Source organism: Muscardinus avellanarius (assembly GCF_963383645.1).
Source record: "Muscardinus avellanarius genome assembly, chromosome: 21".
Taxonomy (NCBI): Eukaryota; Metazoa; Chordata; class Mammalia; order Rodentia; family Gliridae; genus Muscardinus; species Muscardinus avellanarius.
Window position 1 is genome coordinate 15,511,066 of NC_137807.1, and position 27,343 is coordinate 15,538,408.

Genomic DNA, 27,343 nt, shown 5'->3' on the forward strand with positions numbered 1-27,343 from the left:
TATATCATAAGCCATCCATCCTCTGTGCAGGATGCCCCAAGTTTGGTTTAAAAGTCTTCACCTAAAAGGGGGTAGAGCAGGAAGGGATAATCAGGAATCAATGGGTAACCATAAAGTTTTCCAAATGGCAAAAAAGGAGGCCTCTAGTACGTGAGCAAGGAGGGCTTACCATCAATTCCCTGTACCAAGATTGTAGAAGAAAAACTGAAACCCGAAAAGGATGGAAGGACTGAGTAGGTAGCTTATGTGTCAACCAAAAAGGAGATTGGTTTACCTGCTACCTTGAGAGTTACTCTGGGCTTGGCAAGGGTGAGTGATCGGGATTGACGAGTCCGGGAGCCATCAGTCTTCAGCAGGCCAAGTAGAGCCAGCGATGGGGCCTGGTCTGGAAGGGTGGTCTTCCTGTGTTGTGGTGCCAGGGGCTCATCGCTTTTCCAAGAGCAATCACTTCCAGCGGCCCTCTTGGCTGCACACCTGGCATGGTCTGTTTGGTGGGTGTGGCTGAGGGACAGTGTCCTTCCTTGCTATATTTGAAACAGACTCCTGGAGGTAGTTGTCATTGCTGTTCTCCACCCTTAGGTGGCACTCATCATCCAGAAGGCAGAACCTTCACCGCCAGCCACAGGGCTGCTACCAAGACACAGGCTTGCAAATCTGCCTTTTGGCAGAGTCAGATTATATACTCCATTTCAGCCTGTTCCTCTTGGGGATTAAAAACTTTAAAGGTGCCAGGCGTGGTGGCACACACTTGTAATCCCCGCGCTTGGGAGGCGGAGACAGGAGGATCACACTGGTTCGAAGCCAGCCGCGCTGGCTTAAGAGACCCTGTTTCAACAAAATATGAAATAGGTCTGGGAGTGTAGCCCGGAGGTAGAAGGGCTTCCAGAAACCCCAGCACCACACACAAAAAAAAAACTTCAAAGGCATGTTTACTAAATCTCAAATAGGGATCTGAGGGCTGTCCTCAGCCTTTTTTTAATTTTTTTCTGAATGTCAGGGGCCAATTGCTCAATGAAATGGGTTGCCTACACCACAAATCCCACTTTAGTAGATGGATCTAAGCAAGTATAGAGGGTGAAATCCTCCTGAAGCCAATTAAGAAAAATGGCTGGGTTTTCATCTGGTCCTTGGGTGATTTCCTTAAGTTTATCATAATTAACTGCCTTATGGGAAGCAGCCCACATGCCATCAAGAAGGCATTTTAATCCCTCACTCCCACCATTTGGGGCTGGCTGGTAATCCCATTAGGGATCTTCAGAAGGTACCACGGTTGCTCTAGTAAGGAGGGCTGGCTTAGTCAAATGGGTCTGGTCAGCCCATTCTTGGGCAGCCTTTAAAATACAATCCTGTTCATCAGGAGTTAAGGCAGGGGTTAAAATAAAAAGAAGATCCTGCCATGTGAGATCATAGGCTTGAATAACATATTGGAATTCATTAATAAAACCGGATGGATTGGTGGAAAAAGAACCCAGTTTTCTTTCAATTTGAGCAAGGTCCAGGAGGAAGAAAGGGACATGGATACAGGCCACGCCTTCTGTACCACCTACCTTGCAGAGCAGGACAAGAGAGAAAGGGGTCCTTCAAGCAAGTATGATGACTTATGGGGAAAGACAAGGGGGAGGGAAGGGTTGATCCCTTAAGGAAACATGGTGGTGGTGGGGTGAGTTAGGGTGAGAGGCCTAGTGGGTTAGGGTAGGGTGGTGGTGGGGGTGGTGAGGAGAGATCTTGGGGATCAGGGTGGAATCAGAAGATGGTGCCTGTAACTTGACAAGGTCACAAAATGGCAACTGTGCAAAGTCACAAGATGGCAGTGACTGTGTCCCAGCAGAGTTAGAAAATGGTGGCTGACAGGGGTCCCTAGCCAGTAGGACTTGGGTGATAGAACGGTGGGAACAAAGGGAGGGGCGGCGGGAGCACAAGAAAAAGAAGGCCTGGATATAAAGGATTTCTGACCACTTACCAGATCGCTTACAAAAGTTGCTGAGATAGGATATCAAAATCCAGAGTTCCATTTTCTGGCCACAGTGACCCATTATCCAATTCATACTGAGGCCATGCTGTGTTACAATAGAAACAGAAGTGCTCAGGGAATAAAGCTTCCGATATCCCTGGGGTCTGGGGATTAGGGAGGAGACAATACAGTGGGGACTGGGGATCTGTTTTGGAATTTTGACTATCTATGCCTTGTCCGTGGGTGAGACAGGAGACAGGTGAGGACAGGAGACAGGCATCCCCATTGTTCTAGTGAACATCCAGTAAAGGGGCCAAGACGACGGAAGGGACATCTCCACTTTTTTTTCAAGGCCGGGGAAACCAAGAGGTCGGAGGGATTTCTCCATGCCCTTCTCAAGGCCAGAAGACAACCCAGTTGTCCAGAAGCAAATCTGACACGGCCACACATTTGGACAGAGAAGCCGGAGGCAAGAAGCCAGAGGAGATGACCCACTGATCTTTCCGAAAGAGGTCAGTCCAATTAAGGATTAGAGAGTCCACTGGGGAGTCACAGGGCCTCGGGGAGGGGTAAAAAAAAAGATAAAATAAATAAATGAATAAATCCTCCTGTGTTTTTGGCACCAGATATAACACTGAAATTGAGACAGGGGGTCTCAAAGGAGGTAAAATCCAGCCAAGGAGTGTGAGGCCTCTTTTATTAAAGGTTTGTCTCTCCCAGTCGAGGTCTGGAAACTGATACTGGAGGGCTATCAGTCTGTAGAGTCACGCTGCAGAAAGGAAGTGAGGGTATTTATGTAACCAGGGTCTTGGGTGTGGGGGCTAGCAGCGTGGGAATGCCGGTCCTCTCACAACATCTGGAGTCTGCCCCATCTCTGCTTCTGGCTTCCAGGATTCCACCTCCTGTCCCAGCTACAGGGTCTCATGATGGAAGAGGGAAGGGACCCGACCTAGCAGTTACACCTGTAATCCAAACAATATGGCACTATAACTGAAATCCTCTGAAGTTGTCTGCAGCTTAGCTAGCCAAAAGTTCAAGGATAGATGATCTTTTTCCCAGCTTGATGGAACTATGGTTTAAAAAACAAAGAAAAATAATTATTGTGGTCATAATATTTCTAATAGTATTTGGAATAATGAGCCTATTAGGATGCAGTATAATTCTCTGTATTAGTTCTGGTTAGAACTATCTCTCCCTAGACAGGCAGAGATAGTTCTAACCAGATCATTATCCACAGATTACCAAAATAATCTCTTGTCAAACACCTTCAAGAGCAAGGGTTGGTATGTTAATAGAATTTTAAGAAAAGAGTAATAGTGATATAAAGGAGGGGGAAATTGTAAGAATATAATTGTGTCTTTTCTGTCAAAGAAGCAGTTTAAACTTAAACCATCATTTTATAATCTGGTAGGAACTTACATTCCTTTGCAAAATTAGCATCTCAAGACATTGCAGGTGCTGACCCTCCTCCGTCATCTATTATAGCTTACCAGGAAGAATGTGAAGATGTAACTCCCAATAGGAGTTCAGCACAGGAGGAGCCTTTCGTCAGGGATATAAGGCCTACCTGGTTCTTTGTCAAATGTAGTCTCACAGAGCTGGGGCACTCTTTTTAGCAAAAAAAGTAAAATCACCTTGCTAAGCGATTTTCGACCTGTCCTTTTTTAATGCCACAAACATGGCATACACACAATAGATTTTACTCCGCCACAAAGAATAATAAAATAATGTCATTTACAGGAAAATGGATGGAAATAGGGAATACTGAGATTAACCAGTCTCAGAAAGTCAAGGGCTATATGTTCTCTCTCATGTGTAGAATCTAGAACTAAAATAGGAAACAAAAGAGACTTCAGATAAATCAGAAGAGAGACCAGTAGAAGAGTGGTCGTGGGCAGGAGGTGCAAAGGGGAAAGGAGGCTTGAGAAAGTGAACTGCTCAAATGAGTTTATGATCACACTCGAAGGTATCACTACCAACCCCACTGGCGTGTACGGGGAGTAGGGTGGGATACAGGGAGAAACATACCAAGTGATCTGTGCATGCATGTGTTTGTATCACTTTGAACCTCTCAATGATGTACAGTTACTGTGCGCCAATAAAGTATTAAAAATTTCTTAAGTAAGTTACCTTTCCACTCACGAACATCCTATTCTCCACTTCCAATTCTGACTCCATGTCTGGATTCTTCCCCTCATCCACACAGTCTGCCTAAGTCAGCACTAGCTACCGCGGGGCAGGGTCTCGCAGCCTGGATTCACAGGAGAGGGCTAAAGGTTCCCATGCCCAGCTGGCTCTGATATCTCACCGCACCTGCCTGAGGCTGATCATTAACCCAGAGCTCATATTAAGAAGGGGCCACCTGGGAAGGGGACAGCACCACCTGCAGCCATGGCCAGCACATTAAGCCCCAGCACCATAGCCGGGACCCCAGAGCCGCCTGCACTATCAGAGCGCATCCGAAATGCTGCTGACATCTCTGTCATTGTCATCTATTTCATTGTGGTGATGGCTGTTGGGCTTTGGGTATGTGGGAGCCCCGTGGGCTTCCAGGGTGGGCAGCGGGGTTGGCGGAAATGTGTTAAGTGGGAGAGGTGCAGCGTGACAAGCTGAGCGGCACTAACCGTTCCCACAAATGCCATCATTTTTCTAGATGAATTGTTTTCTTGTGTTTGACATAGATCATAATCAGGCTGAACAAATGTTTTCTCCTAGGGACCCCATCATTTGAGCAGAGCTAGTACTGGGAACTACAGGCATCACCAGAACTTGGCATAATGAAAAAATGTGTGTGTGTGTGTGTGTGTGTGTGTGTGTGTGTGTGTGTGAGAGAGAGAGAGAGAGAGAGAGAATGTGTGTGTGTGTGTGTGTGTGTGTGTGTGTGTGTGTGTGTGTGTGTGTGTCTGATTTGGGGGTTTGAACCCAGAGCCCTTCTACCTCCAAGCTACACTCCCTGCCCAATTTTATTTCTTATTTGGAAACAGGGTTTCACTAGGTTACTGAGTCACTAAAATGCTGAGGCTGGCTTCAAATCTGTGATCCTCCTGCCTCAGCCTCCCAAGTTCCAGGATTACGGGCACGTACCACCACACCCAGTCAAAATGTTGTTTTTATTTCTTCTATTCTCTCATTTTATTTAGTTTCGTTTATTGTTTGTTCACTTTCTGACAGACTTAGCAAGTGAGACACTTAAGTTATTTATGTTCTCACTCTCCTCGTGTGTATGGGTACTGGGAAATGATCCCAGAAGTACGTGTTGCCTCTGAACTATATCCCCAGCTCTTTTTATTTCATATTTTATTATTATTATTTTTTTTTTTGGTACTGGCGATGGAACCCGGAACCCAAGGGCTTTCTACCTCTGGGCTACACTCCCAGACCTATTTTATATTTTATTTGGAAACAGGGTCTCACTAATTTGCTGAGAGCATCACTAAGTAGCTGAGACTGGCTTTGAACCTGTGCGATCCTCCTGTCTCAGCCTCCCAAGTACTGGGATTACAAGCGTGCGCCACCACGCCCGGCTTATTTCATATTTTAAAACAGGTTCTCACTATGTTGTTGAGGGTCTTACTATGTTGCTGAGGCTGGCCTCAAACCTGCAATCCTCTCATCTCAAACTCCAAAATACTGGAATTACAGGCATATGTCACCTCTTTCTTTCTTTCTTTCTTTCTTTCTTTCTTTCTTTCTTTCTTTCTTTTTTCTTTTTTCTTTTTTTGGAACTGGGGACAGAACCCAGAGATATTCTACCTCCAAGCTACACCCCCAGCCCTATTTTTTAATTCTTTGTTTTTTTCAGAGTCTCACTAAGTAGTAGCTGAGACTGTTCTCAGACCACAATCCTCCTATTTCAGCATCCCAAATACTGGGATTACAAGCATGCACCACCTTGTCCAGCTCTGTTTTTTCTATTTAATAATGAGCTTGAGGCTACAAATTTTCCTTTGGGGATAGGCTTAAGGATACTTCATACTGTTTCCACAAATAAAAATAAGCAGCAGTTTTGAATAAAATGACTTCTTGAAGTCTGTACAGCTCCAAGATGAGTTTTCCTAAAACTATGATTTTTAAGGTCCATTAAAAGCTGATGCTGTATTTGAGTTTCTAGAGAAGCAGGGCCCTTGGGGCACAGCATGCAGTTCTTGTGCCCTCATCTGCCTTCCTCTCTGTGCAGGCAATGCTTAAGACCAACCGAAGCACTGTTGGAGGCTTCTTCCTGGCTGATCGCTCCATGTCTTGGTGGCCAGTAAGTAGGCTGGTTTCCAGCAGATGTTTCCTGTGTGTGTGTTTAAGTGCAAATCAAGAAAACATTGGAGATGGTGATTATTTATGATGGACATTGGTTTTCGGATTGCTGGTGATTCCTTTCCTGAATCCTTCATTTCCTAGTTGTGACTTGTAATTCCAGAAAAGTGATAGTGTCACCAGCTATGAGAGTGGTTTTCTCTGGCATCTGAGAACCCAAGTTCAGCTCTTGTGTTTTCCCCGTGAAAAATCTCCAGCTTTCATTTCTTACAAGCCCCACACATTCCTCCTTTGGTCCCACCCTGAGATGATGCTGTTGTTCTTGTCTGAATCAGCCTCTCTGCTCTCCTCTGGCAATGCCTGTCTTGTTCCTAGCACACTCCATTCCCACCCTCAGTGCCTACTGCCTGTGTTCTATGCATTATTGACACTGGACTGCATTCCCTGTGATGGTGCTAATTTTGATTCCTCTGATTCTTGACCAATGCATGGTTCGTCTCCTTTCTGGGTTTGTTTATGTTTGTTTGTTTGTTTGTTTGTTTGTGGTACTAGGGATTGAACTCAGGGGCATTCTGCTTCTGAACTACACACCAGCCTTATTTTTTGTTTTGATATAGTGTCTCACTGAGTGGCAGAAGGCTTCACTAAGTTGCTGAGGCTGGCCACAAACCTGCAATCCTCCTGTCTCAACCTCTCAGGTATTGGGATGACAAGTGCTTCCTTTCTGGATTCTGACTTGTGGCTCTTTGGCCACATTTCCTGTGCAAAGGAGGCTGCATCTTCCTCTCTGAACCTAAAGAGGATCAGAATTGAAATGGGTATACAGTGGGTACTCAGTAAATACTTCCTCCACAAAAATCTGCTTACTCATCGAAATAACATGAAATGGGATGGGGATGGGAGATGACCTGGCAAGGTGAATGCAACTGGCCAACTGCAAAATACATCATGAGGCATCTGATCAGACACTGCATTCTAGGTACTGTTTTGTAGAACATGCAAATCTCAACCAATCCCAGTGCCACAAGCCAATTCAGCCCCTCCCCTACTCTTGAATATGTGAAAAATGATTGAAAAAGTGATTGTTCAGGGGCTGAAAAGATAGAGAAGAATCGTGACAGGGCTCATGCTCCAGTTCTATTCTGCAGGACTGGTGCTCATCCACATTCATTCAAGAGATCTTCAGCCAGGTGTGGTTGCCCAGTTCTTGGGAGGCTGAGATGGGAGGATCACAGGTTTGAGGCAATTTAGTGAGACCCTGTCTCAAAATTTTAAAAAATGGAGGGGGCTGAGAGTGTAAATCAGAGGTAGAATGCCCTTGTGTTCAATTCCTAGTACAAAAAAGAGAACAAAAGAAAAGAAAAGCGAGAGACAGACAGAAAGCCTTCTTCATTTTTTAGTCTTAAAAACAGCCAGTAATGTGATAAAAAGGAAGATGAAAGCCAGGTATGGGGGTGCACACCTGTAATCCCAGTACTTAGGTGGCTGAGACAGGAGAATCACCCATTCTAGACCAGCCTCAGCAACTTAGCAAGACCCTGTTTCAAAATAAAACATGGTTTGGTAAGTTTTTCTGGAAAAAGCTAAATTGCAAGTATCTCAGGGTTTCCAAGCCATAGAGTACATTGCAATCACACAACTCTGCCATTATAACATAAAAGCACCCAAAATTGATGTTAAACCAAGGAGCATGGCTATCGATGAGCACTGAAATTTAATTTCACATTTTCATATTTCACAAAATATTATCATTATTTGGAATTTTTAACTTTTTTTTTGGTACTGGACATTGCAACCAGGGGCATTCTACTTCCAAGCTACATCTCAAGCCCATTTTATTTTGAAGCAGCCTCTTGCTAGGTTGCTGAGCCTAGTCTTGAACCTCTAATCCTCCTGTTTCAACTTCCCAAGTACTAACAGTAAAGACTTGCACCATCATACCCAAATATTTTTAACCACTCAGAAACATGAAAAGATGTTCTTGGCTTATGGGCTATGCAAAAACCGGAGAGGTGAGCTGGATGTGGCCCTCCAACCATAGTTTGCTGACTCCTGCTCTAAGAAGTAGCAATTAGGATACCTCCACATCCATGTGTGTTCAAGAAGTCTGGTTGGGAGCCACTAGATCCAACCCTAGTCTGTTCACTTGTATTCCAGATGGGCGCGTCTCTGTTTGCCAGCAACATCGGCAGCGGCCACTTCGTGGGCCTGGCCGGGACAGGAGCAGCTTCAGGCATCGCTGTCTCAGCATTCGAGTCAAATGTAAGTGCACCAAAGGCCCACCCTTAACCCAGCCCCAGGCCGAGACTGTGTTCCCTGTGGTACTGGGGATTGACCCTAGGGAGGCTCACCACTGAGCCGTAACCTCAGAGTTTGTTTGTTTGTAGTTGTTGTTGTTTTTACTTTGAAACAAGGTCTTGCTAAGTTGCTGAGGCTGGCCTGAAACCTGCGATCCTCCTGTCTTAGCCTCTTGCCTTCTAGGACCACAGGCATGTGCCACTCAGCTCCATATTATCAGAAATTTTTATCAAAGCATATTTCAGGCATTTCCTGGGAGCCCATAGAGGATATACTCCTCCTTGGTTTGACTTTTTTTTTTTTGTACTGAGAATTGAACCCAGGGGCAATCCTCCCAGTGATACCCCCAGACCTTTTGTTTTTTATTTTGAAACAGGGTCTCGCTAATTTGAATTGGCTGGCCTCCAGTCTGCAATCCTCCTGTCTCAGCCTCCCAAGTGCTGGGATTACAGGCATGTGCCACCATGCCCGCTCCTTGGACGGACTCAGGAGGTAACCTTGAGTCACCATGAACACCGGTGTTCTTTTTGTTTTAAAGGTTTTGTTGCTGTGTCGACATTAATTGTATCATGGAATTCATATGCACCCCGCCTTCAGCTCTGCCCTATGGTCAGAGATTTGGTCTGGAGTCCTGGAGCCATGGACTCCAGGAGGAATCCAGCCGCTAGAGAAATGGGCAGAATGGCCAGCAGCCTAATGAGCGTGACTAGCAGGCTGCAGAGAGCGTGAGCGCTCCTCCTTAAGCCTTTGGACCAGGCTCACCTAATCTCCCGGAGGCTCAAGTTCCACATCCACACACAGTGATAACTGGTCCCTAGACCTGCCTCACTGGCTATGACCGTGGCAGAAACAACACAGGTGGAGGTGGGATATGAGTTGAGACCATACGACCTGCATTTTAATACAAGATTAAGCTCTTTTCATTTGTCAAGTCTTGAAGAACTAGGAATATTATTGTATTTCTAAATTTATTTCTCATTGTCTCAGTATGATATATAATTTCTACCATCCAAGAGTGTTCCATTTGGCAAAGTTTTATGATCTTACAGTGTTCTAACTAGGCTCAGACTTCTATTTTTTTTTTTTTTTTTTTTTTTGGTGGTGGTACTGGGATTCCTGGAAGCCCTTCTACTTCCGGGCTACACACCCAGACCTATTTTATACTTTTTTATTTTTGGAAACAGGGTCTCTTAAGCCAGCGTGGCTGACTTTGAACCTTCGTGATCCTCCTGTCTCCGCCTCCCAAGCGTGGGGATTACAAGTGTGCGCCACCATGCCCGTCCGACTTCTATCTTCTGGTGTGTGTGTGTGTGTGTGTGTGTGTGTGTGTGTGTGTGTGTGTGTTAGCTGCTGAGAATTGAACTCATAGGCATTCTACCCCTGAACCACACTCCCAGACCTTTTTGTTTTTGTTTTAAAACAGATTCTCACTAGGTTGCTGAGAATCCCCCATACTGCTGAGGCTGTCCTTCAACCTGCGATCCTCCTGTCTCAGCCTCCCAAGTACTGGAATTACAGGTGCTCACCACCATAGCCAGCTTGATTTTTTTTAACTAACTATACATCTTTGGTCACACCCTAAGACCCAGAAAACAGCGGCCTCTGAATCGCAGAACTGCAGAGAAGGAACCTACAGCTGTCTGTGAATCATGACTGTTGAATGGGGCAGGATCGGTGCCACCCCCACCTTCTTTGTACCTTTTCTTTTCAGATTGAGAAATCACCCAGTCCTAAGGCCCACAGCTAGGCCTCTTTAACCTTGCACTTTCCTTTGTTTCTGCAGTCCTTGCTGCTGCTGCTGGTCCTGGGCTGGTTCTTTGTGCCCATCTACATTAAGGCAGGGGTGAGTACTCACCGCTCTGGGGAAACCTTCCAGGTTTATCTGTTAACCATTCATTTATTCAGTCTTTTTGTTCAGTCATGAAAGCTGGCCACCCAGCCCCACCAAGCCTATTGCCAAGAACACACATGTGACAGAATCAAATTCCTTGCCAGGACCCCCAGTGTAGAATGTGGATGCAGCCCCATGACACATCAGTAGTGACTCTGTGTAATGACCCTGGAACAGAGGCCAGGTAGTGTAGGGATCCTGAAGCTGGGGACACCCATGGTCTCGAGAAAAGCTTCTTAGAAGTGACCAGCCTTGAGGGTAAGGGTTACCTCTGTGGGTAGAAAAACTGGAGGCTCGGAAAAAAACAGTATGTGGGAGCCATAAATTCTCCTTACTTGGAGTATTCGAGGGCAGGTAAAATTATGGTTAAAACAGAGAGGGTAGGATGGAAGAGGGTGGGAAATCGAGCTAAGTCTGTGGGTGTAAGTAAAGTTTCATTGTGAAAGGTTTGCATGTGTCTTGGAATTTAGAACTGGAGAACACACTGTTCAGTGAGATCAGTGAAGGCGGTAAAGAGGAAAGACTCCCCAACAGTGACACAAGGCCTTCACTCATTGTGATGGAAACGCCTGGCACAAAGCACTTAGAGGAAGAAAGGCGGGTTCGCTACTGAACCTGGAGAGTTCACTGTACTCGTGACGATAGGTGGAGCACAGACAGCAAGAGGAGGGGCTGCGGGTTGGCTCGTCCTGGGGCTGCCATGTGTCACCAGATATGGAACTAGAGGAGTGGGTAGGAGCCTGACAAACCAGGCCAGTGGAGGCTGGGAATATACGCAGGGGCCCCTCAATCTGAGGTCTGGAAAGTTCTCAGGGGCTCCATCTTGTTTCTTTTGTATTGCTGCAATCAAAGTCCTGAGGCTGGGTACTTAGCAAAGAAAAGAGGTGTCTCTCATGATCTCAGAACTTGGGAGGCTGAGACAGGAGAACTGCAAATTTGAGACCAGTGTGTGATAACTTAAAAAGGCCTTGCTTCAAAAGTTTAAAAAACAATAAACTGGGTTGGGAGTGTAGCTCAGTGATGGGATACCTTCAGGTTCAATTTCCAGTAACCCACACACACATGTGCGTGCGCACACACACACACACACACACACACACACACACACACACACACGAGGTTTATTCAGCCCAAAGTTCTGGAGATTCAAGAGCGTGACACCAGCAACTGCTCAGCTCTGGGGAGGGTCTAAAGAAGACCAACGGCATCACATGGCAGGGCTTGTGAGCAGAGAGAGGTAACAGAGGAAGCCAAACGTGCTTTATATCAACCCAGCTCACAGTAACTAGTCCAGTACTGTAAGAGCAAGAACACACTTCTTTGAGACCTAACTCACTCCTCAAGAAAAATATAAATCCATCCAGTTGTGGTGGTGCAAGACTGTAATCCCAGGACTTGGAGGCTAAGGCAGGATTATTGAGGTTTCAAAACCAACCTCAGCGACTTAGACCCTCTTTTGAAATCTCAGAAAGGTTGCAGCTTGGATAGTGAATGTCCCTTGGTTCAATCCCCAGCACAGGGAAGGAAGGAAGGAAGGAAAGAAGGAAGGAAGGAAGGAAGGAGAAAATCATAAGTCCTTTCTTTAAAAAAAAAATAAAATAGTTTATTAGCTTTTCTTAAATATAAACATAAGAAAGAAAACCCACATAAGTTGTAGCATATTCTTTTCAAAATACAACTACAATCAATATTTGAATCTCCAAATTCTGAACTCCATAAACAATTTGTTGAGGTGGTAGACTGTAATGTTCACATACCATTACGTATCGTGTATGTATGTCTCTGTCCTTTAAAAATTATGGAGCCCGCAGTACTCAGTATAATGTGAAGCACTGCTATATTGAGAGAAAGTATTCCTGGCCCAGAAGTGCAAGAGTCCTAGAATGCACTGCGAAGGTAAGACAAGCAGGCTTCACACAGCCGAGAACTCTAGTCATTTTAATATTTGAAATGTAGGGTAGGCAGCATTGTTGCCAGTCTCCTAAAATTATTTATTCCCTGTCCTTTAAAGCCTGAAATAAGGGTCCCTAAGGTTCATGTACAGTCACTCTTAAATAGCATGACTTGAAATGGAACACCTATATGACACCTACAGCCAGGTTAACAGGTAGGATTAAAAAAAAAAAAAACAACTTTCATATCATCTGCTGCTATTGAGGTTCAATTCCTTCCCATTTGTTGCATGTGAATTAATACTGCTCTTCATAATCTTCCTTTACCAAATCTAGAGAAAAGAAATTTAGGTGATAAAAGCAGAAAGAGCATAGCCCTACCCAAAAAACAACCTTCTTTAAAAAGAAGAAGTTCTTCTACGGAGATACAAGGTATCCTAAAAATCTCAGTGCAATTTTAAGCTTTGATACTTGCAGAAGTATAAATGCTACAAACTTACAAACATCCCTTGAGGGTTAAGTTACATTTCTTTTAAACAATTTTGTAAACTTGGATTAAGCTTGTGTATGTGTTGTTTCCAGCCCCTCTTGACAATGGCAAACACTGAAACAATTTTTTAAAAGCTGTTTCTAAGTTTGTGTTTTTATACTTTTGCTGCAGGGTCCTGGAGGGCCCAAACACAGCATAGTGAAACTTAAAACTGCTTTAAAACTTTTAGGACACCTTGTATTTATCTGCTTGTTTATCACTTGACCACCATGTTGGTTACCATTATGAAAATATCTTTTAATACATTTATCTAACAAATAAGAGGAAAGTTATCGGAAAATGAGAAGCGCCGTTAATATTTCATAAGAAATGCAGTGTGGACCAACAGAAATTGGTAGTCAAATAAGTGGTACTTTCTCTTTATGACCCCAAACTTGCCGAAATGCTAGTTAGTGCTTACAAAATGTATGAATGGCAAAATGTTATCCAGCAGATTTTTGGTTTACACCAATTGCCAATAATGACTAGCAGCTTCAATGATACAGTAGGAAGGTCAAGAACCTTCAATACCTAACAATGCTACAGTTTGCTCCTAAGTGGCTTCATGAGTGTTAAGAGTCCCATATTTGGGGCTGGGAGTGGTAGTGGCTTGCCTAGCACATGCTAGGCTGTGGTCTCAAACCTCAGAACCACAAAAAAACCAAAAACAAAGATTCCCATTTTTTTTTGTTTTTGTTTTTGTTTTGGGGGTAGGGGTGGTACTGAGGTTCCTGGAAGCCCTTCTACCTCCGGGCTATACTCCCAGACCTAGTTTTACATTTTTATTTGGAAACAGGGTCTCCTAAGCCAGTGTGCGCGGCTGGCTTCGAACCTGCGCGATCCTCCTGTCTCTGCCTCCCAAGCGCAGGGATTACAAGCGTGCGCCACCACGCCCGGCGATTCCCATGTTTTAATGGTAATACTGTAATGGCATATGCAGCAATTGGGAGGGGCAAGAAAAATAGGAAAAAAAAACCCATAAAAGTTATATGGTTAGTGTCTTTAAAGTATAAAATTTTAAACTCTTAATTTAAAAAATCTTACATAGTTCACAGCTATTGGCCTACACAATAAGCAAATATCTGTGTGTGAGCTGCGAGCTTTTGCTTTGGAGTGGGTTTGGAACTCTGTTTATATTACAGAGGACAAAGTGTGTTGTTGCTTGACAAGGCCCCATTCTTTCCTATGGAGTGCAATTGTCACTGTCCATGAGTCCCTTGAATTCCAGGTCTTTCAGTGAAAATACTAACTTTGCTGGGTTTTGAGCAGGAGAGGTGATATCTCTCCAGTCTTTGCAGATGAGAGATTCATGACATCAATAACCCTCGATCCTCCCTTTTAAGAGAGGATGGCATTAGAACGCTAAATACCAACGAAATTGCCAGCACTGAAAGACCTTCTCATAGCAGTTTTACAGAAGCCTTTGTATTTTTCTTCATGCAATCTTGAAATAGCCTCTAGGTTCTGTACTCTTTCTTTGCTGAGAGGAGCAAACAGAAAATCCAGGTTGTTGTCATCTGCTAAGGAGCGAAGGTCAAAGTAGTATTTGGCATAAACACTGGCAGGAACATTAATATTAAACTGGAGTAGCTCCAAGAAATGCCTTTCCATCTCGTTCATGTCTTCAACTGTGATGTCCGTGAGGATCTGGCAGTAGTCCACATTCCATACAGCCTGGTTGCCCCAAGCCTCGGAGACAAGAAGACGGGCTCCCAAAACAATCCTTTTCCAGTTAGTGGGACAAATGTCATTCTCAGCATAAGTTAAAAGCCTTTCTAAGTACACCGACGTTACTATCGCACATTCAGCTGTTAGCTGTGCCGCACTAAAAAGAGTACGAACAAATCTGTAAATAAAATTGTGTTCAGGGTCATGCTTATTCTTCTGGAAACTTCTCTCGTGTGAGTGGATGTGATCACTCATCAAAAATATCCAGGGACCTATTTGTATCTCTGTTCTTTATGTGGTCACATATTGCTAAGGTTGTTATGGTTTGGGGCTGTTACCATCTGGGGGAACCATTCCCAGGGATCTTTGTTAGACCCCTGGGAACAATTCCCCGAAAAACAACAACAACAACAAAAAAAATGGGTTCTTATCCTGAGCTAAGGATAGATATGCAATAGCCCGGACTCTTGCTGAAGATTTAAAGGAGTTTATTAATAAGATAGAAATACAGAAGATAGTCATAGCCTCATGTTACCCAGGGGGTGCTTCGAACAAAATCACCAAAGTACAAAACACGGAACAGACTTTTTATACGCGACACCCTCCATCTTGTTTCACATAATTCTGATGTAGGAAAAGTCCCTGTAAGGTTTCTCCCGTTACTTTCCCCGCCAAGGTGACCTTCAAAACTAGATCATCCAATTATTATGTAGATCTGTCTTTAGAAAGAGGAAGTCCCAGCTCCCCTCTCCTATCGACTTGCTAATTACTTTTAGCTAAGTCAATTTAAGTCTCAATAGCTGTTTCCTTCCTGACTGAAACCGAAACCAAGTCTTTCCCCAGGTCTGCCATTTTTACACAGTTATTTTTTAAATATATTTATTAATAATCAGAGCTTTCTCAAATCTTCCTAGGCCATTCCCAGTACTGGTACAAAGGTCACACTGGTTTCAATGGTTGCTCCTCCTCTTTTCACACACATCTGTTTTGAGATTTGCTCAGGAAAATTGTGCTTGCCCTTGGATGGTCAGATGGGTTTGACTCCAAAGCTAAATCTCCAGTCATCTTCCGGTCGGTCGCTGATGTGCTGCAGGTGGTGGCCCCGTGCGCCAGCCCAGCTTGGGGCTGGCATTGGGGGACACACAACAGGTCAGCGTGTTCCCCATGGGGCACCTGCATTCCTAGCCACTGCCGCCTGCGCTGCCGCTCGCCACCCCCAACCCACTGCGCTCAGCAGCTGCCCCTTCCCCAACAATGGCGAGGCCTTGCCTGCCGCTCGCCTGCCCGCCCCCACAGCCCGGCCAACATAAGTCCTTTCTAAAGACCTAGGCACCAGTCTTAAAGGCCACAGCACCACACTACCAACACACTTGAGCACCAAGCTCCCAGTAAACAAGCCTCTGGGAGACAATACCCAAACCATAGTGTACAAGCCTCCACCCCACCCAGGGGGTTATCCCAGGGGAATTCTCCCTCTGAGCTACACCCCTGGTACTTATTTTTATTTATTTACTTGTTTCTGCTACTGAGGTTTGAAATCAAAGTCATTCTTCCTCCAAGATACACCCCCCAGCCCTTGTTTTGTGTTTTGAAACAGGGTTTTGCTAAGTTGCTGAGGGTTTCATTAAGTTGCTGAGGCTGGCCTGGAACCTGTGGTCCTCAAACCTGTGATCAGCATCTAAAGTCCTGGGATAACAGGTGTGCGCCTCCACATCCAGCCCATGTTTTTCTTGATGTGTCTTTATTTCCAAACAGATAAGCTAATCTCACTGTATACTGTTAATTTAAGTCTATTCAAAGCACCTCTCTTATGTAACTTTTTTTGCCATACTGGGGATGGAGCCCAGGGGTATTCTACCTACAAGCTACACCTCCAGCCCTATTTCTTTTTGTTCTTTATTTTGAAACAGGGTCTCACTGAGTTGCAGAGGGCCTAAGTAGCTGAGGCTATCTGTGAACCACGATCCTCCTGTCTCAGCCTCCCAAATGCTAGCACCACCATGCCAGGCTCTTATGTAATTTTGTGTGTGTGTGTGTGTGTGTGTGTGTGTGTGTGTGTGTGTGTGTGTGTGTGTAGGGGGTACTGGATGGAAACCCTTCTACCTCCGGGCCATATTCCCAGACTATTTATTGTGTGTAGTACTGGGGTTCCTGGAAGCCCTTCTACCTCCGGACTATACTCCCAGACCTAGTTTTACATTTTTTATTTGGAAACAGGGTCTCCTAAGCCAGTGCGCGCGGCTGACTTTGAATCTGTGCGATCCTCCTGTCTCTGCCTCCCGAGCGCGGGGATTACAAGCGTGCGCCACCACGCCCGGCTTCTTATGTAATTTTTAAAAATCATTTTCTTTCCTCTCTTTCCTGCCTTCCACTTTCCTACCTTAAGTGTCCCCTTGAATGTTTTAAAAAGCATGATGGTATATATATATATATATATATATATATATATATATATATATATATATATATATACTGGGGATGAAACCCAGGGCCATTCTACCTCCAAGCTACACCCTCAGCCCTATTTTTTATTCTTTATCTTGAAACAGGGTCTCACCGAGTTACAAAGTGCCTTGCTAAGTACCTGAGGCTGTCCCCAAACCACGATCTTCCTGTCTCAGCCTCCCAAATGCTGGGATTACAAGTGTGTGCCACCACGTCCAGGTCACAAATATAATTTTAATTTGTATAAATATGTTTTTAATGTTCAGTAACTTAGCATGGCCCTCTTTTAAAAATTAATAAGGGCTGTGGAGTGTAGCTCAGTGGTAAAATGCTCCTGGGTACAATCCCCAGTACCACATACACACACCAAAAGATAACTACATAAATATGCCTCCAAATGTGTACTTGGGATTTACTCAGTTGGCATTTGGTTATGTAACTATGATTGTGATAATTATTTGCAGGTGATTTTTTTCACTAGACTAGACATTACTGATAAAAAAAACTATAAGAATCAAACCATGGTGGCGCACACTTGTAATCCCAGTACTTGGGAGGCTGAGACAGGAAGATCCAGGTTCCTGGCCAGCCTCAGCTACTTAGTGAGGCTATGTGCAACTAACTGAGACCCTGTTTCAAAATAAAGAATAAAAAATTGGGCTGGGGGTATAGCTCAGAGGTAGGATACCCCTAGATTCTATCCCTAGTACTGAAAGAAAAAAAAACGAACTATTTGTTAGGTGTCTAGCAGGTGCTTTGGTGGTGCTGTAAGTACTTTATATGTACGTTTATGTTAAAGATCTCCTTTGAGAGAAGGGATTCAGAAATTTTTGTGGACCAAAGGTTCCAATACATTGGACATCTGAGAGCTAGAAGAGATAGATCTTCAGGCGTTCTTTCTGCCTGCAGGGCCTGTGCTCATTTCCATCTTGCTGAACCGTGCCTTCCTTACCTAATAATTCCAAGGTGCCACACACGATGCCGAATGTCCAGAGGCGGTTTTGATTTCCTTGGTTTTGTTTTGTTGTTGTTGCTTCTTTGGAGGGTAGTGCTTATTTGTCTGGTCTGATAGGGATCGAACACAGAGGCATGCTACCTCTGAGCAACACCCCCAGCTCTATTTTATTTTTGTTTTAACAAAGAGTTCCATTAAGTTGCTGAGGCTGGTCTCGGACCTGGGATCCTCCTGTCTCAGCCTCCCAAGTACTGGGATTACAGGCATGCGCCACCACAGTTGGCCCCGTAAGTGTTGGATAACCTGAATGTGCTGGGCTCTGAGAGTGAATTGCCGTGGATGTCTATCTCTGCAGGTGATGACCATGCCGGAATATCTCGGGAAGAGGTTTGGTGGGAAGCGACTCCAGTTCTACCTCTCCATCCTCTCCATCTTCATCTGTGTGGCTTTGAATATCTCAGTGAGTTCGGTGCCTTCTGGTGACGTAGTGTGAGGAGATTTGCCTGATGGGGCCAGAATGCTAAATCAGAGACTGGTTTGTGCATACTCTCAATCATGTTAACATGGTTGGGCCCTAGGGATGTCTTTGGCCCTCTCTACCAAGTCTTGATTTGGAAAGGGAACGCCAGAGACCTCATTCATAGAGTAGTAGACTTTCAAGTGTTGAGAATCCCCAGAGTGGAAATCCACGCTCATCAGGGATATGAGAAAGTAGGTTTTCAGAGAGCACAAAAGGTCTCAGTCATTCAAGAAAGAATAACTACTTAGCAATAGAAAGGTATTTGCTTGCCTTCTGCCCTTTCCACTGCACAGTAACTTCCTCGGTCTTTCTCAGAGCCAGGCCAGATACATATATTTATTTTCAGTTTTATTATTAGATACCTAAATGAAAAGGAAAGTATTGTGTATTATTATTATGCTGTGTGTGTGTGTGTGTGTGTGTGTGTGTGTGTGTGTGTGCAACTGGAGAATGAACCTAGGGGCATTCTAGCTCCAAGCTACATCCCCAGCCCTATTTATTTTATATTATTTTATTTTACTTCTTTTTATATGTTTTACTTGGGATTGAACCCAAGGGCATGCTACCTCTGACCTACACCCCCAGACCCCCAGTCTTTTTTTTTTTTTTTTGTGTGTGTGTGTGTGTGTGTGTGTGTGTGTGTGTGTGTGTGTGTGTTACCAGGGATGTAGCACAGGGGCATTCTATCTCCAAGTTACACCCCTAGCCTGGTTTTTTATTCTTTTATTTTGAAACAGAGTCTCACTGAGTTGGCAAAGGGCCTCACTATGTAGTTGAAATTGTCCGTGAACCACGATCCTCCTGTCTCAGCCTCCCAAATGCTGGGATTACAAGTGTGTGCCATCACGCCTGGCTCTATTTTATTTTTTATTTGGAAACAGGGTCTCACTAAGTTGTGGGGGACCTTGCTACATTGCTGAGGCTGTCTGCAAACCTGCAGTCCTCCCGTCTCAGCCTCCCAGGTACTGGGATTACAGGTGTGTGCCAAGATGCCCAGCTTTTTTGATGACTCTTTTTTTTTTTTTTAACTCTGATTTTGTGTAAGATTGCCCTTGTAAACGCAAACAAGTATCAAAGGAATTTGGAGGTTCTATTTCAGCAACTTAGCAAGACCTTGTTTCAAAATAAAAAATAAAATGGAGCTGATGGTGTAGATCCTAGGTAGAACACCCCTAAGTTCAAAGAAAAAGGAAAAAGAAATTTCATTCCTTGCAAATAATCAGTGTTGGAAAAAATGGGAATTTTGAAGCCTCTGCAGCACGTGCAGAAAACCAGGAAAGAGTCATTAATTAAGCCTCACATATCAGTGACTGATAATCTCCCCATAATTACAGCCTGGGCAGACGTCTCAGTGCCCACGAGAGAGGAGGCTGACCTGAACTCTCTGTGGCTTCTCTGCACAGCTGAGCCAGTGCTAGAGTGAATCACAGCATAGATTGCACGCCAGGAGCCCTTCTCATGCCACCCAAGCATTTCCTCCATTCATTGCACATTTCCCCATCAGGAGTTCACAAGAGGCCGAGAGACTGGAAATATTTTCACTGGAAATAATTAGCCTCATTCCAATGTATGCAAATGTACTAAAATATGAACTAGAATAGAGATTATGAACAAGTACAGGAAGTGTCCTGTGCACACCCCAAAAAAGGGCTGGGACCTGCTGGGTCATTTAAACAGTCCCCAGAGGGCAAGTTGGAGGAGGCAGAGGAAACCCTGGATGTCATGAACTTTGTGCTCGTCTGTGCCACAAGTTGGCTCTGACATCCACAGCTTTATGGTGCTAAAGAGCATAAAAAAGGACTGAGGCGAAACGGCAGCTGGTAAGCTGGGCGTGTGGCCCACACTGTAACCACGGTACCTGGGAGGCTGAGGCAGGAGGATCACAGGGCTGAGACTACCCTCAGCCACTTAGTGAGACCATGTCTCAAAATAAAAACTAAAAAGGGCTGTGGGTGTAGCTCAGAGGTAGAATGTTCCTGGGTTCAATCCCCAGGACTCCTCCCCAAATCATAGCAGTTAAAGGGGTCCCTGAGGGATGGGATATGATCTAGCGTGGAGGGTCCCTGGTGGTAGAAGACAAATGGAATGTTAGCGAGATGGCAGTGTGTGTGCAAGAAGGCCTAGAATGTGTGTGTTTTCCGGGCAGTAGGCCCATCCTTGCCTGCAAGGTCATGCTTAGAATGATATCAATAATGATTAATCTTAATTATGATTGTATACTTTTACACTCTGATAAGCAGCATTGCAGTAGTTACTTATTAAGTAAGTCATTATGAGGAATTCTGACAGGATAATTTTCAGAGTTCTCCCCTGCCTAGGTCAGAAAAAGATGATCTTGTTCACAAATTCTCTACCTCCAATAACACATACACTGAGAATCAGTGAATCAGTTGTAGGTATAATGTCCCTTAATCCCCAAATAGCTTTTGTATTTCCAAAAAAAAAAAAAATTGATATAAGCTGGGCATGGTGGTCCATGCCAATAGTCCCAATTCTTAGGAGGCTGAGACAGGAGGATAGCAAGTTTGAGGCAAGCCTCAACAACTTAGCAAGACCCTGTTCAAAAATAAAAAGGACTGGGAGTGTGCCTCGGGGGTAGAATGCCCCTGGCTCAATCCCCAGTACCAAAAATTAAAAGAAAGAAAAAGGAAGGAAGGGAGGAAGGAAGGAAGGAAGGTCGGTCCAGATACCTTAAATGCACATTTCTCTTCCATCCTGACCACTCCCCTTTTAGGCAGACATATTCTCTGGAGCCATATTTATAAAGATAGCGCTGGGGCTGGACCTCTACCTCGCCATCTTCGTCCTCCTGGCTGTCACTGCTGTGTACACAGTCACCGGTGAGTCGGCCGTGCCGTGATGCTCAGCTGCATCTTCTGCTGATCCCGCTGGTTCATCTTAGGAGACTACAGCAAACACAAGTCGAGGACTATCTCTGGGGTTCAATTAACAAAGCAATGCTACGTTCCCGCACTGGAGGAAGAGTGCTTGTGCTTGGTGCCTAATGCTTTTCTTACTTAGCATATACTAGCCAGTAAGCTAGAGAGAAATTAGGAAATAATATGGACCTGGGATGAAGGAGAAACTCCAGGGAAGGGAGGTAAGGGAGGAGACTTGATGAAGGAAGCAGTCTGATAATGCTGTGTCTGTGGGCAGGAGGGCGCACCAAGCACTGTGTGTGCGTGTGCACTGTCACGACGAACTTCGGTATGATGTGAGTATGCTTTATGCACCGGTAAAAGTATGTTAAAAATAGTGCTGGGCACATCTACAAAACCGTCCGAGCCTATCTTGAAAGCATGTACGGGAAGAGGAAGAAGTGGGGTGGGATCAGGCAGGAAACATCAGTGCTGTGTGCCTGCGTGCTCTTGTTATTCTGAGCCTCACTATGAGGCAGATAATGCACCAATATATACATATACTTGTATACTTATAAATATATATAGGTATTTTTCCCGAGTTCTAAGATCACAGGCATGTTCCAACATGGCGAGCAAAAGTATATTTTTTAAACTAATGGTTTTGTGCTCTAGGCAGGGACTGAGGATTGCGAAGGAAACATCTAAGGTATGAAGTTTTGCCCTTGGCTTCTGTGCAGGAGCTCCCCACAAAGATGACCCTCTGGTGTGATCAAAACCTTGAATCAGAACAGGGCAAAGGGATGGGAGGCCACAGGAAGCGAGGAGATGATGAGGCTGGGACAGCGGGCTGGGCTGGGAACTCTCAGCGTGTTTACTTCTGATTCCTTAGATGATCTCAGAGCTTAGAGAAAGTGCAGGAACTTAGGGAGGAAGTGTAAGAGAACTCAGAGGACGTGCTGGTGGACACAGCCCTGCTTCTTCTCTCTCCACAGGGGGCTTGGCCTCGGTGATTTACACAGACACCCTGCAGGCCTTCATCATGCTGGTGGGCTCTTTCATTCTCATGGGGTTTGGTAAGTGACGGCACAGTCTTGGAGCCCTGGTCCAGCTGCTCTGGGCAGCTGTCTCCCAAATGCTGGGATTACAAGCGTGCATCACCATACCCGGCTCTTATTTTATTTTTTATTTTGAAATAGGGCCTCATTAATTTGCGGAGGCTGGCTTCCAAACTGCAATCTCTTGTCTCACCTGTTACAGTTTTGGAAGAATTTGCTATGGTTTTGGATACTTTCCCTGGGGACCTTTGTTAAGTACTCGGGACTAATTCCCCAAAGAAAACACACACACACACACACACACACACACACACACACACACACACACAAAACAAAAAAAAAACCCCAACCAAACAAAAAAACACACAAAAAGCGTGGGTTCTTGTGCCGAGCTAAGGATAGATATGCAATAGCCCGGACTCTTGCTGAAGATTTAAAGAAGTTTATTAAAAAGATAGAAATACAGAAGACAGTTACAGCCTCATGTTACCTTGGGTGCTTCAAACGAGAAACCACCAAAAATCCCTGGATGCAGAGTATTCTTATCCCAATCAGGTCTGTGGCAGGTCCTTTGAGATGTAGATATCCTGCCCTATCTCCAACCCAGGTATCCTGCTCTGTCTCTGACCTAACCAGATCCACCCCTTCTGGGGGAGGGGCAGCTCTGTTTCCTGGCACAGACCCCTACACCTTTTGTTACACTCCAAAATGTATTAAGTTGCTTATCTGGAATCTGGGATTTCCTCCCATCCTGGAGGGAGTTTGCCTCTCTTCAGAAATGTAAAAAGGCCCCAGGCTTCTTCTATTCCTTTGCTAATTATCCATGGAGAAATCTGCAGCCCTCTTCCCATAGCTCCTGGCTTTCTTCACTACCAAAGATATATTTTAAAATTGAAACTCTTTCCCAATACTGGTACGTTAATATATTTTAGTACCTCTTCCCAATACTGGTACATCACCCTCCCAAGTACTGGGATTATAGGCATGTGCCACCATGCCCAGCCTTTTTTATTTTTTATGTTGAAATGGGGTGTTGCTAAATTGCTGAGGCCGGCTCCAACTTTAATTCTCCTGTCTCAGCCTCCCAAGCACTGGGGTTATAAGTGTGTGCCACCATGCCCAGCCCATTTTATTTTTTTATACTGAAACAGATTCTTGCTAAGCTGCTGAGATTGGCCTCCAACCTGCAATCCTCCTGTCTCGGTCTTCCAAGTACTGGGATTATAGGCATGCACAATCATGTATAGCTGAATCTTTAAAAAATTAATGATGCCAGGCTTTAAAAAATTAATGATGCCAGGCTTGGTGATACATGCCTGTAATTCCAGTACTTCTGAGGCTGAGATAGGAGGATCACAGATTCAAGACCAACCTCAGCAACTAAGTGAGATCCTGTTTCAAAATGAAACCGGGCTGGGGATGAGCTAGGAGGTAAAATGCCCCGGGCTCAATCCCCAGTACCAATAAATAAATATGAATAAATAAATAAATAAAATGTTTTTGTGTGTATGGTACTGGGGATTGAAAGTCAGGTGACTGCCTGAGATCAGCCAGTGAAGCTAATAGAAAGACACGGATCATGAGAGAAGCTTACTGAGGATTTGGCCGGGCTGTGGGGATGGACTTTGTAGGGTACCTCCAGTATAAAGGAGTAATCAAAAACATCAGATGTGCTCATTTTTATGAGACATTTTATTTTCTCTGATATCTTTCCAGCATTTGATGAAATTGGAGGCTACGAGAGCTTTGTGGAGAAGTACATGAGCGCTGTCCCATCCGTTGTGCACGGGGACAACCTGACCATCAGCCCCACGTGCTATACTCCACGGGCTGACTCCTTCCACATCTTCAGAGATGCTGCCACTGGAGATATTCCATGGCCAGGAACAGTATTTGGAATGAACATGGTAGCCATGTGGTATTGGTGCACCAATCAGGTGAGTGAGTGAGTGAGTGTGTGTGTGTGTGTGTGTGTGTGTGTGTGTGTGTGTGTGAGAGAGAGAGAGAGAGAGAGAGAGAGAGAGAGAGAGAGAGAGAGAGAGAGGAAGAGAGAGAACTTATGTTGTTCTCTCTCATCTCACAGAAAAGTATCTAATTCAGTTTTGTGCACACAAACATCATTTTAAAAGTCAAACACTCTGGGCATGGTGGTGCACACCTGTAATTTCAGTACTTGGGAGACTGAAACAGGAGGATCACCAGGTTGAAGGCCAACCTCAGCAATTTAGCAAGACCCTCAGCAACTAGTCAAACACTGTTTCAAAATAAAACATAAAAAGGTCTGTGGATGTTGCTCAGAGATAGAACTCTCCTGGGTTCTAATCCCCAGTACCACACACACACACACACACACACACACACACACACACACACACACACAGTTAAAACACTTCTGCAAGGCATGTTAGAAAAAATCGCCACCTGATGCCCCACCTTTCTCCATATTTCTTATTCCTTAGAGGGAAACGCTTTCAGCTTATTCTATTAGGTATTTTGATACAATAAGGATTCTCTGAAGCCTTATACTCAAAGTATGGCCTACAAATCATCATTGTGGACGTCACTTTGGCCCTCTCTAACAATAAACTCAGAGCCCAGCACAGTGGCACACACTTGTAATCCCAGTACTTGGGAGGCTGAGACAGGAGAATCACAGGTTTGCAACCAGCCTCAGCTACTTAGTAAGACCCTTTGCGACTTAGTGAGTCCCTGTTTCAAAATAAAGAATAAAAAAATAGAGCTGGAGGTGTAGCTTGGAGATAGCATGCCCCTGGGTTCCATCCCCAGTACTGCAAAAATTAAAATTAAGGGCTGGAGGTATTGCTCAGAGATAGAATGTCCTGTGTTCAATATACAATACAGAAATAAATTAATTAAGTAATTAACTTTCAGAGCCAGGCATGGTGGTACAAAACTGTAATCCCCGTATTTGGGAGTCTGAGACAAGAGGACTGTGTATTCAAGACCAGCCTCAACAACTTGGCAAAACCCTTAGCAACTTAGGGAGAGCCTGTTTCCAAATAAATAAATAGGGCCGGGTATATAGCTTAGAGTTAGAATGCCCCTGAGTTTATCTCTCAGTATCACAATAGAAAGAAAAAAGGGAGGGAGGAGAAGAAAAGAAAGTCTTGTGTCCTATCAAGACACTTTGAATCAGAATTTGCTCATTAACTTGATCTCCAAGTAATTCAAATAACTGAATGTACTTTTCCCTCTTAGTTTTTCAAATTGAAGAGTTTTGTCATGGCCCCCATGCTGTAAGATGAGAAATCAATTCTTTCAACATTCCATCTTCAAAACCTGCAGGAGCACGCTTCCTGTTTCCTGTCCTCCCAGTAGGGTCACAGCTTTGACAAAGTCAGCACCCAGTGCTGGTGTGTCTTGTGTCTGCTTGAATGAAGCCCATAGCTGAGCCCCATGGCATCTTATGGCTGGGTTTCCTTTAGCCTTTTTTTTTTTTTCATGAAGTTAAAGATTCCTCCTCCTCTTCCATTTTTTTATTTTCCTTGTGGTACTGGAGATTGAACCCAAAGACATTCTACCTACAAGCTACACCCACATCCCTATTTTGTTTTACCTTTTTATCTTGAAACAGAGTCTCACTAGGTTGATGAGTCTCACTACTTGCTGAGGCTGTCCTCAAACCTGTGATCCTCCAGTCTCTGCCTTTATAGGCATGCACCACCTCACCCAACTCTTCTTTTTTATGTTAAAATTTCCTAGTTAATTATTTTTCTCATTGAGCACCCAACCCTCTGCCAATTGCTAGCATCTTGGGCTACTTTCAGTACTTACACACAAATCAAGTGTTCCAGTGACTCTTCTCCAGCCTCCTGCAGGCCAGTAGCATCTCAGCTTGGTACCCAGGCTCATCCCAGACCCCCTTCACACCATCTTTGGGGTTCTTTATGTCATGGGGGAAAGGTCCAAGGAATTCCCCTGAAGGGAAACCCTAGAAGGATCCAGATGCACATTTTTTAATTGGCTTAACCAAAGATGAATGTGATAATCTTTTTGCCCTTGGCATGTCCTGCTTTCAGTTTCTCTTTCTTAAATAGTTACTGTATACTGCTATAATTTGAATGTGATCTGTTCCCTTTGAAACACATTTTTTTTTTTTTTTGTTTGGGAGGGAGTATTGTTCTCAGGGGTTTTTTTTGTTTGTTTGTTTGTGTTTTTTGTCTATTTGCTTGCTTTTTGTTTTGGGTTGCTTGTAAAGGTTGAGATGGGGGGAATTGAGAAGGGGAGAAGACCCAGGACCTCTCATATGCTAAACACATGTTCTACCATTGAGGTAGAGACCATGTTCTACCACTGAGAACATCCCAGCCATCATGGTACAATTTGGTCACCATTGTGATGGGTTAGCAGGTTGGGACAGGGGAGGCATGCTACATTTCCTGTGAGAATGGGTTAGTTATCACAAAAGCAGACTCACCTCCCCTCTTGTGCTTTCCCACCATGAGATGAAACAGGATATGGCTCTCACCAGATGTGGTCCTTGTTCTTGGGCCTCTCAGGATCCAAAATCATGATGTAAAATAAATCTTTTCTTTCAGAAAATAGATTTTTATTTTTTTCTCGGTCTCGGGCATTTTGTTATAGCAACACAGAAGGAACAAGACAATATCCAAGCCCAGGCTTTGACCAAACCCTAGTTTTCTGCCTAAGCCTAGAGTTACAAACTACATGAAGCAATGAATCCTCTTGCAGCCAGATCATGTATGGCCGGTCCTATTGGTGTCTTTTCTTTCTATCCCACTGATTCTGAATATATCACACATTTAGTTTATGCATCAAGTGTTGTTAGTGGAAAACCTAATATCATTCTGATTTTCTCTCTTTTCTACATGATCTGTTTTATCACTGATAGTTTTAGAACTTTCATTTTATCTCAAGTTGGATTTTTATTTCACTGTGTTAGTTTTTTTTAATGGTATGAGGTTTCTATCTAGATTCACTTTTCTGCATATATACTATCAATTGTTTCAGAACCATTTGCTGGAAAGATCTTTTTTCTCTATGGAATT

General features: G+C 44.3%; 1 protein-coding gene and 1 pseudogene across 2 annotated transcripts in view; one reads left to right on the forward strand and one right to left on the reverse strand.

Annotated features, from left to right (window-relative positions):
* Positions 1 to 4,342: 4,342 nt before the first annotated feature.
* LOC308277993 (solute carrier family 5 member 4) overlaps positions 4,343 to 27,343 on the forward strand; it is a gene marked incomplete at both ends in the record, with an annotated part of 47,059 nt that continues 24,058 nt past the window's right edge. Inside the window, 8 exons of the mRNA XM_080717564.1 lie at positions 4,343 to 4,477; positions 6,129 to 6,200; positions 8,357 to 8,461; positions 10,281 to 10,340; positions 18,233 to 18,337; positions 21,132 to 21,237; positions 22,251 to 22,331; positions 24,030 to 24,250. Coding sequence (XP_080573690.1) covers positions 4,343 to 4,477; positions 6,129 to 6,200; positions 8,357 to 8,461; positions 10,281 to 10,340; positions 18,233 to 18,337; positions 21,132 to 21,237; positions 22,251 to 22,331; positions 24,030 to 24,250 — 885 coding nt within the window. The remainder of the gene's footprint in view (positions 4,478 to 6,128; positions 6,201 to 8,356; positions 8,462 to 10,280; positions 10,341 to 18,232; positions 18,338 to 21,131; positions 21,238 to 22,250; positions 22,332 to 24,029; positions 24,251 to 27,343) is intronic.
* On the reverse strand, positions 14,148 to 15,643 carry LOC308277994 (cyclin-Y-like protein 1; annotated as a pseudogene). Its single transcript has 2 exons — positions 15,412 to 15,643; positions 14,148 to 14,749 (listed from the first exon to the last, which is right to left on the reverse strand). The product of its transcript is annotated as a cyclin-Y-like protein 1 (transcript).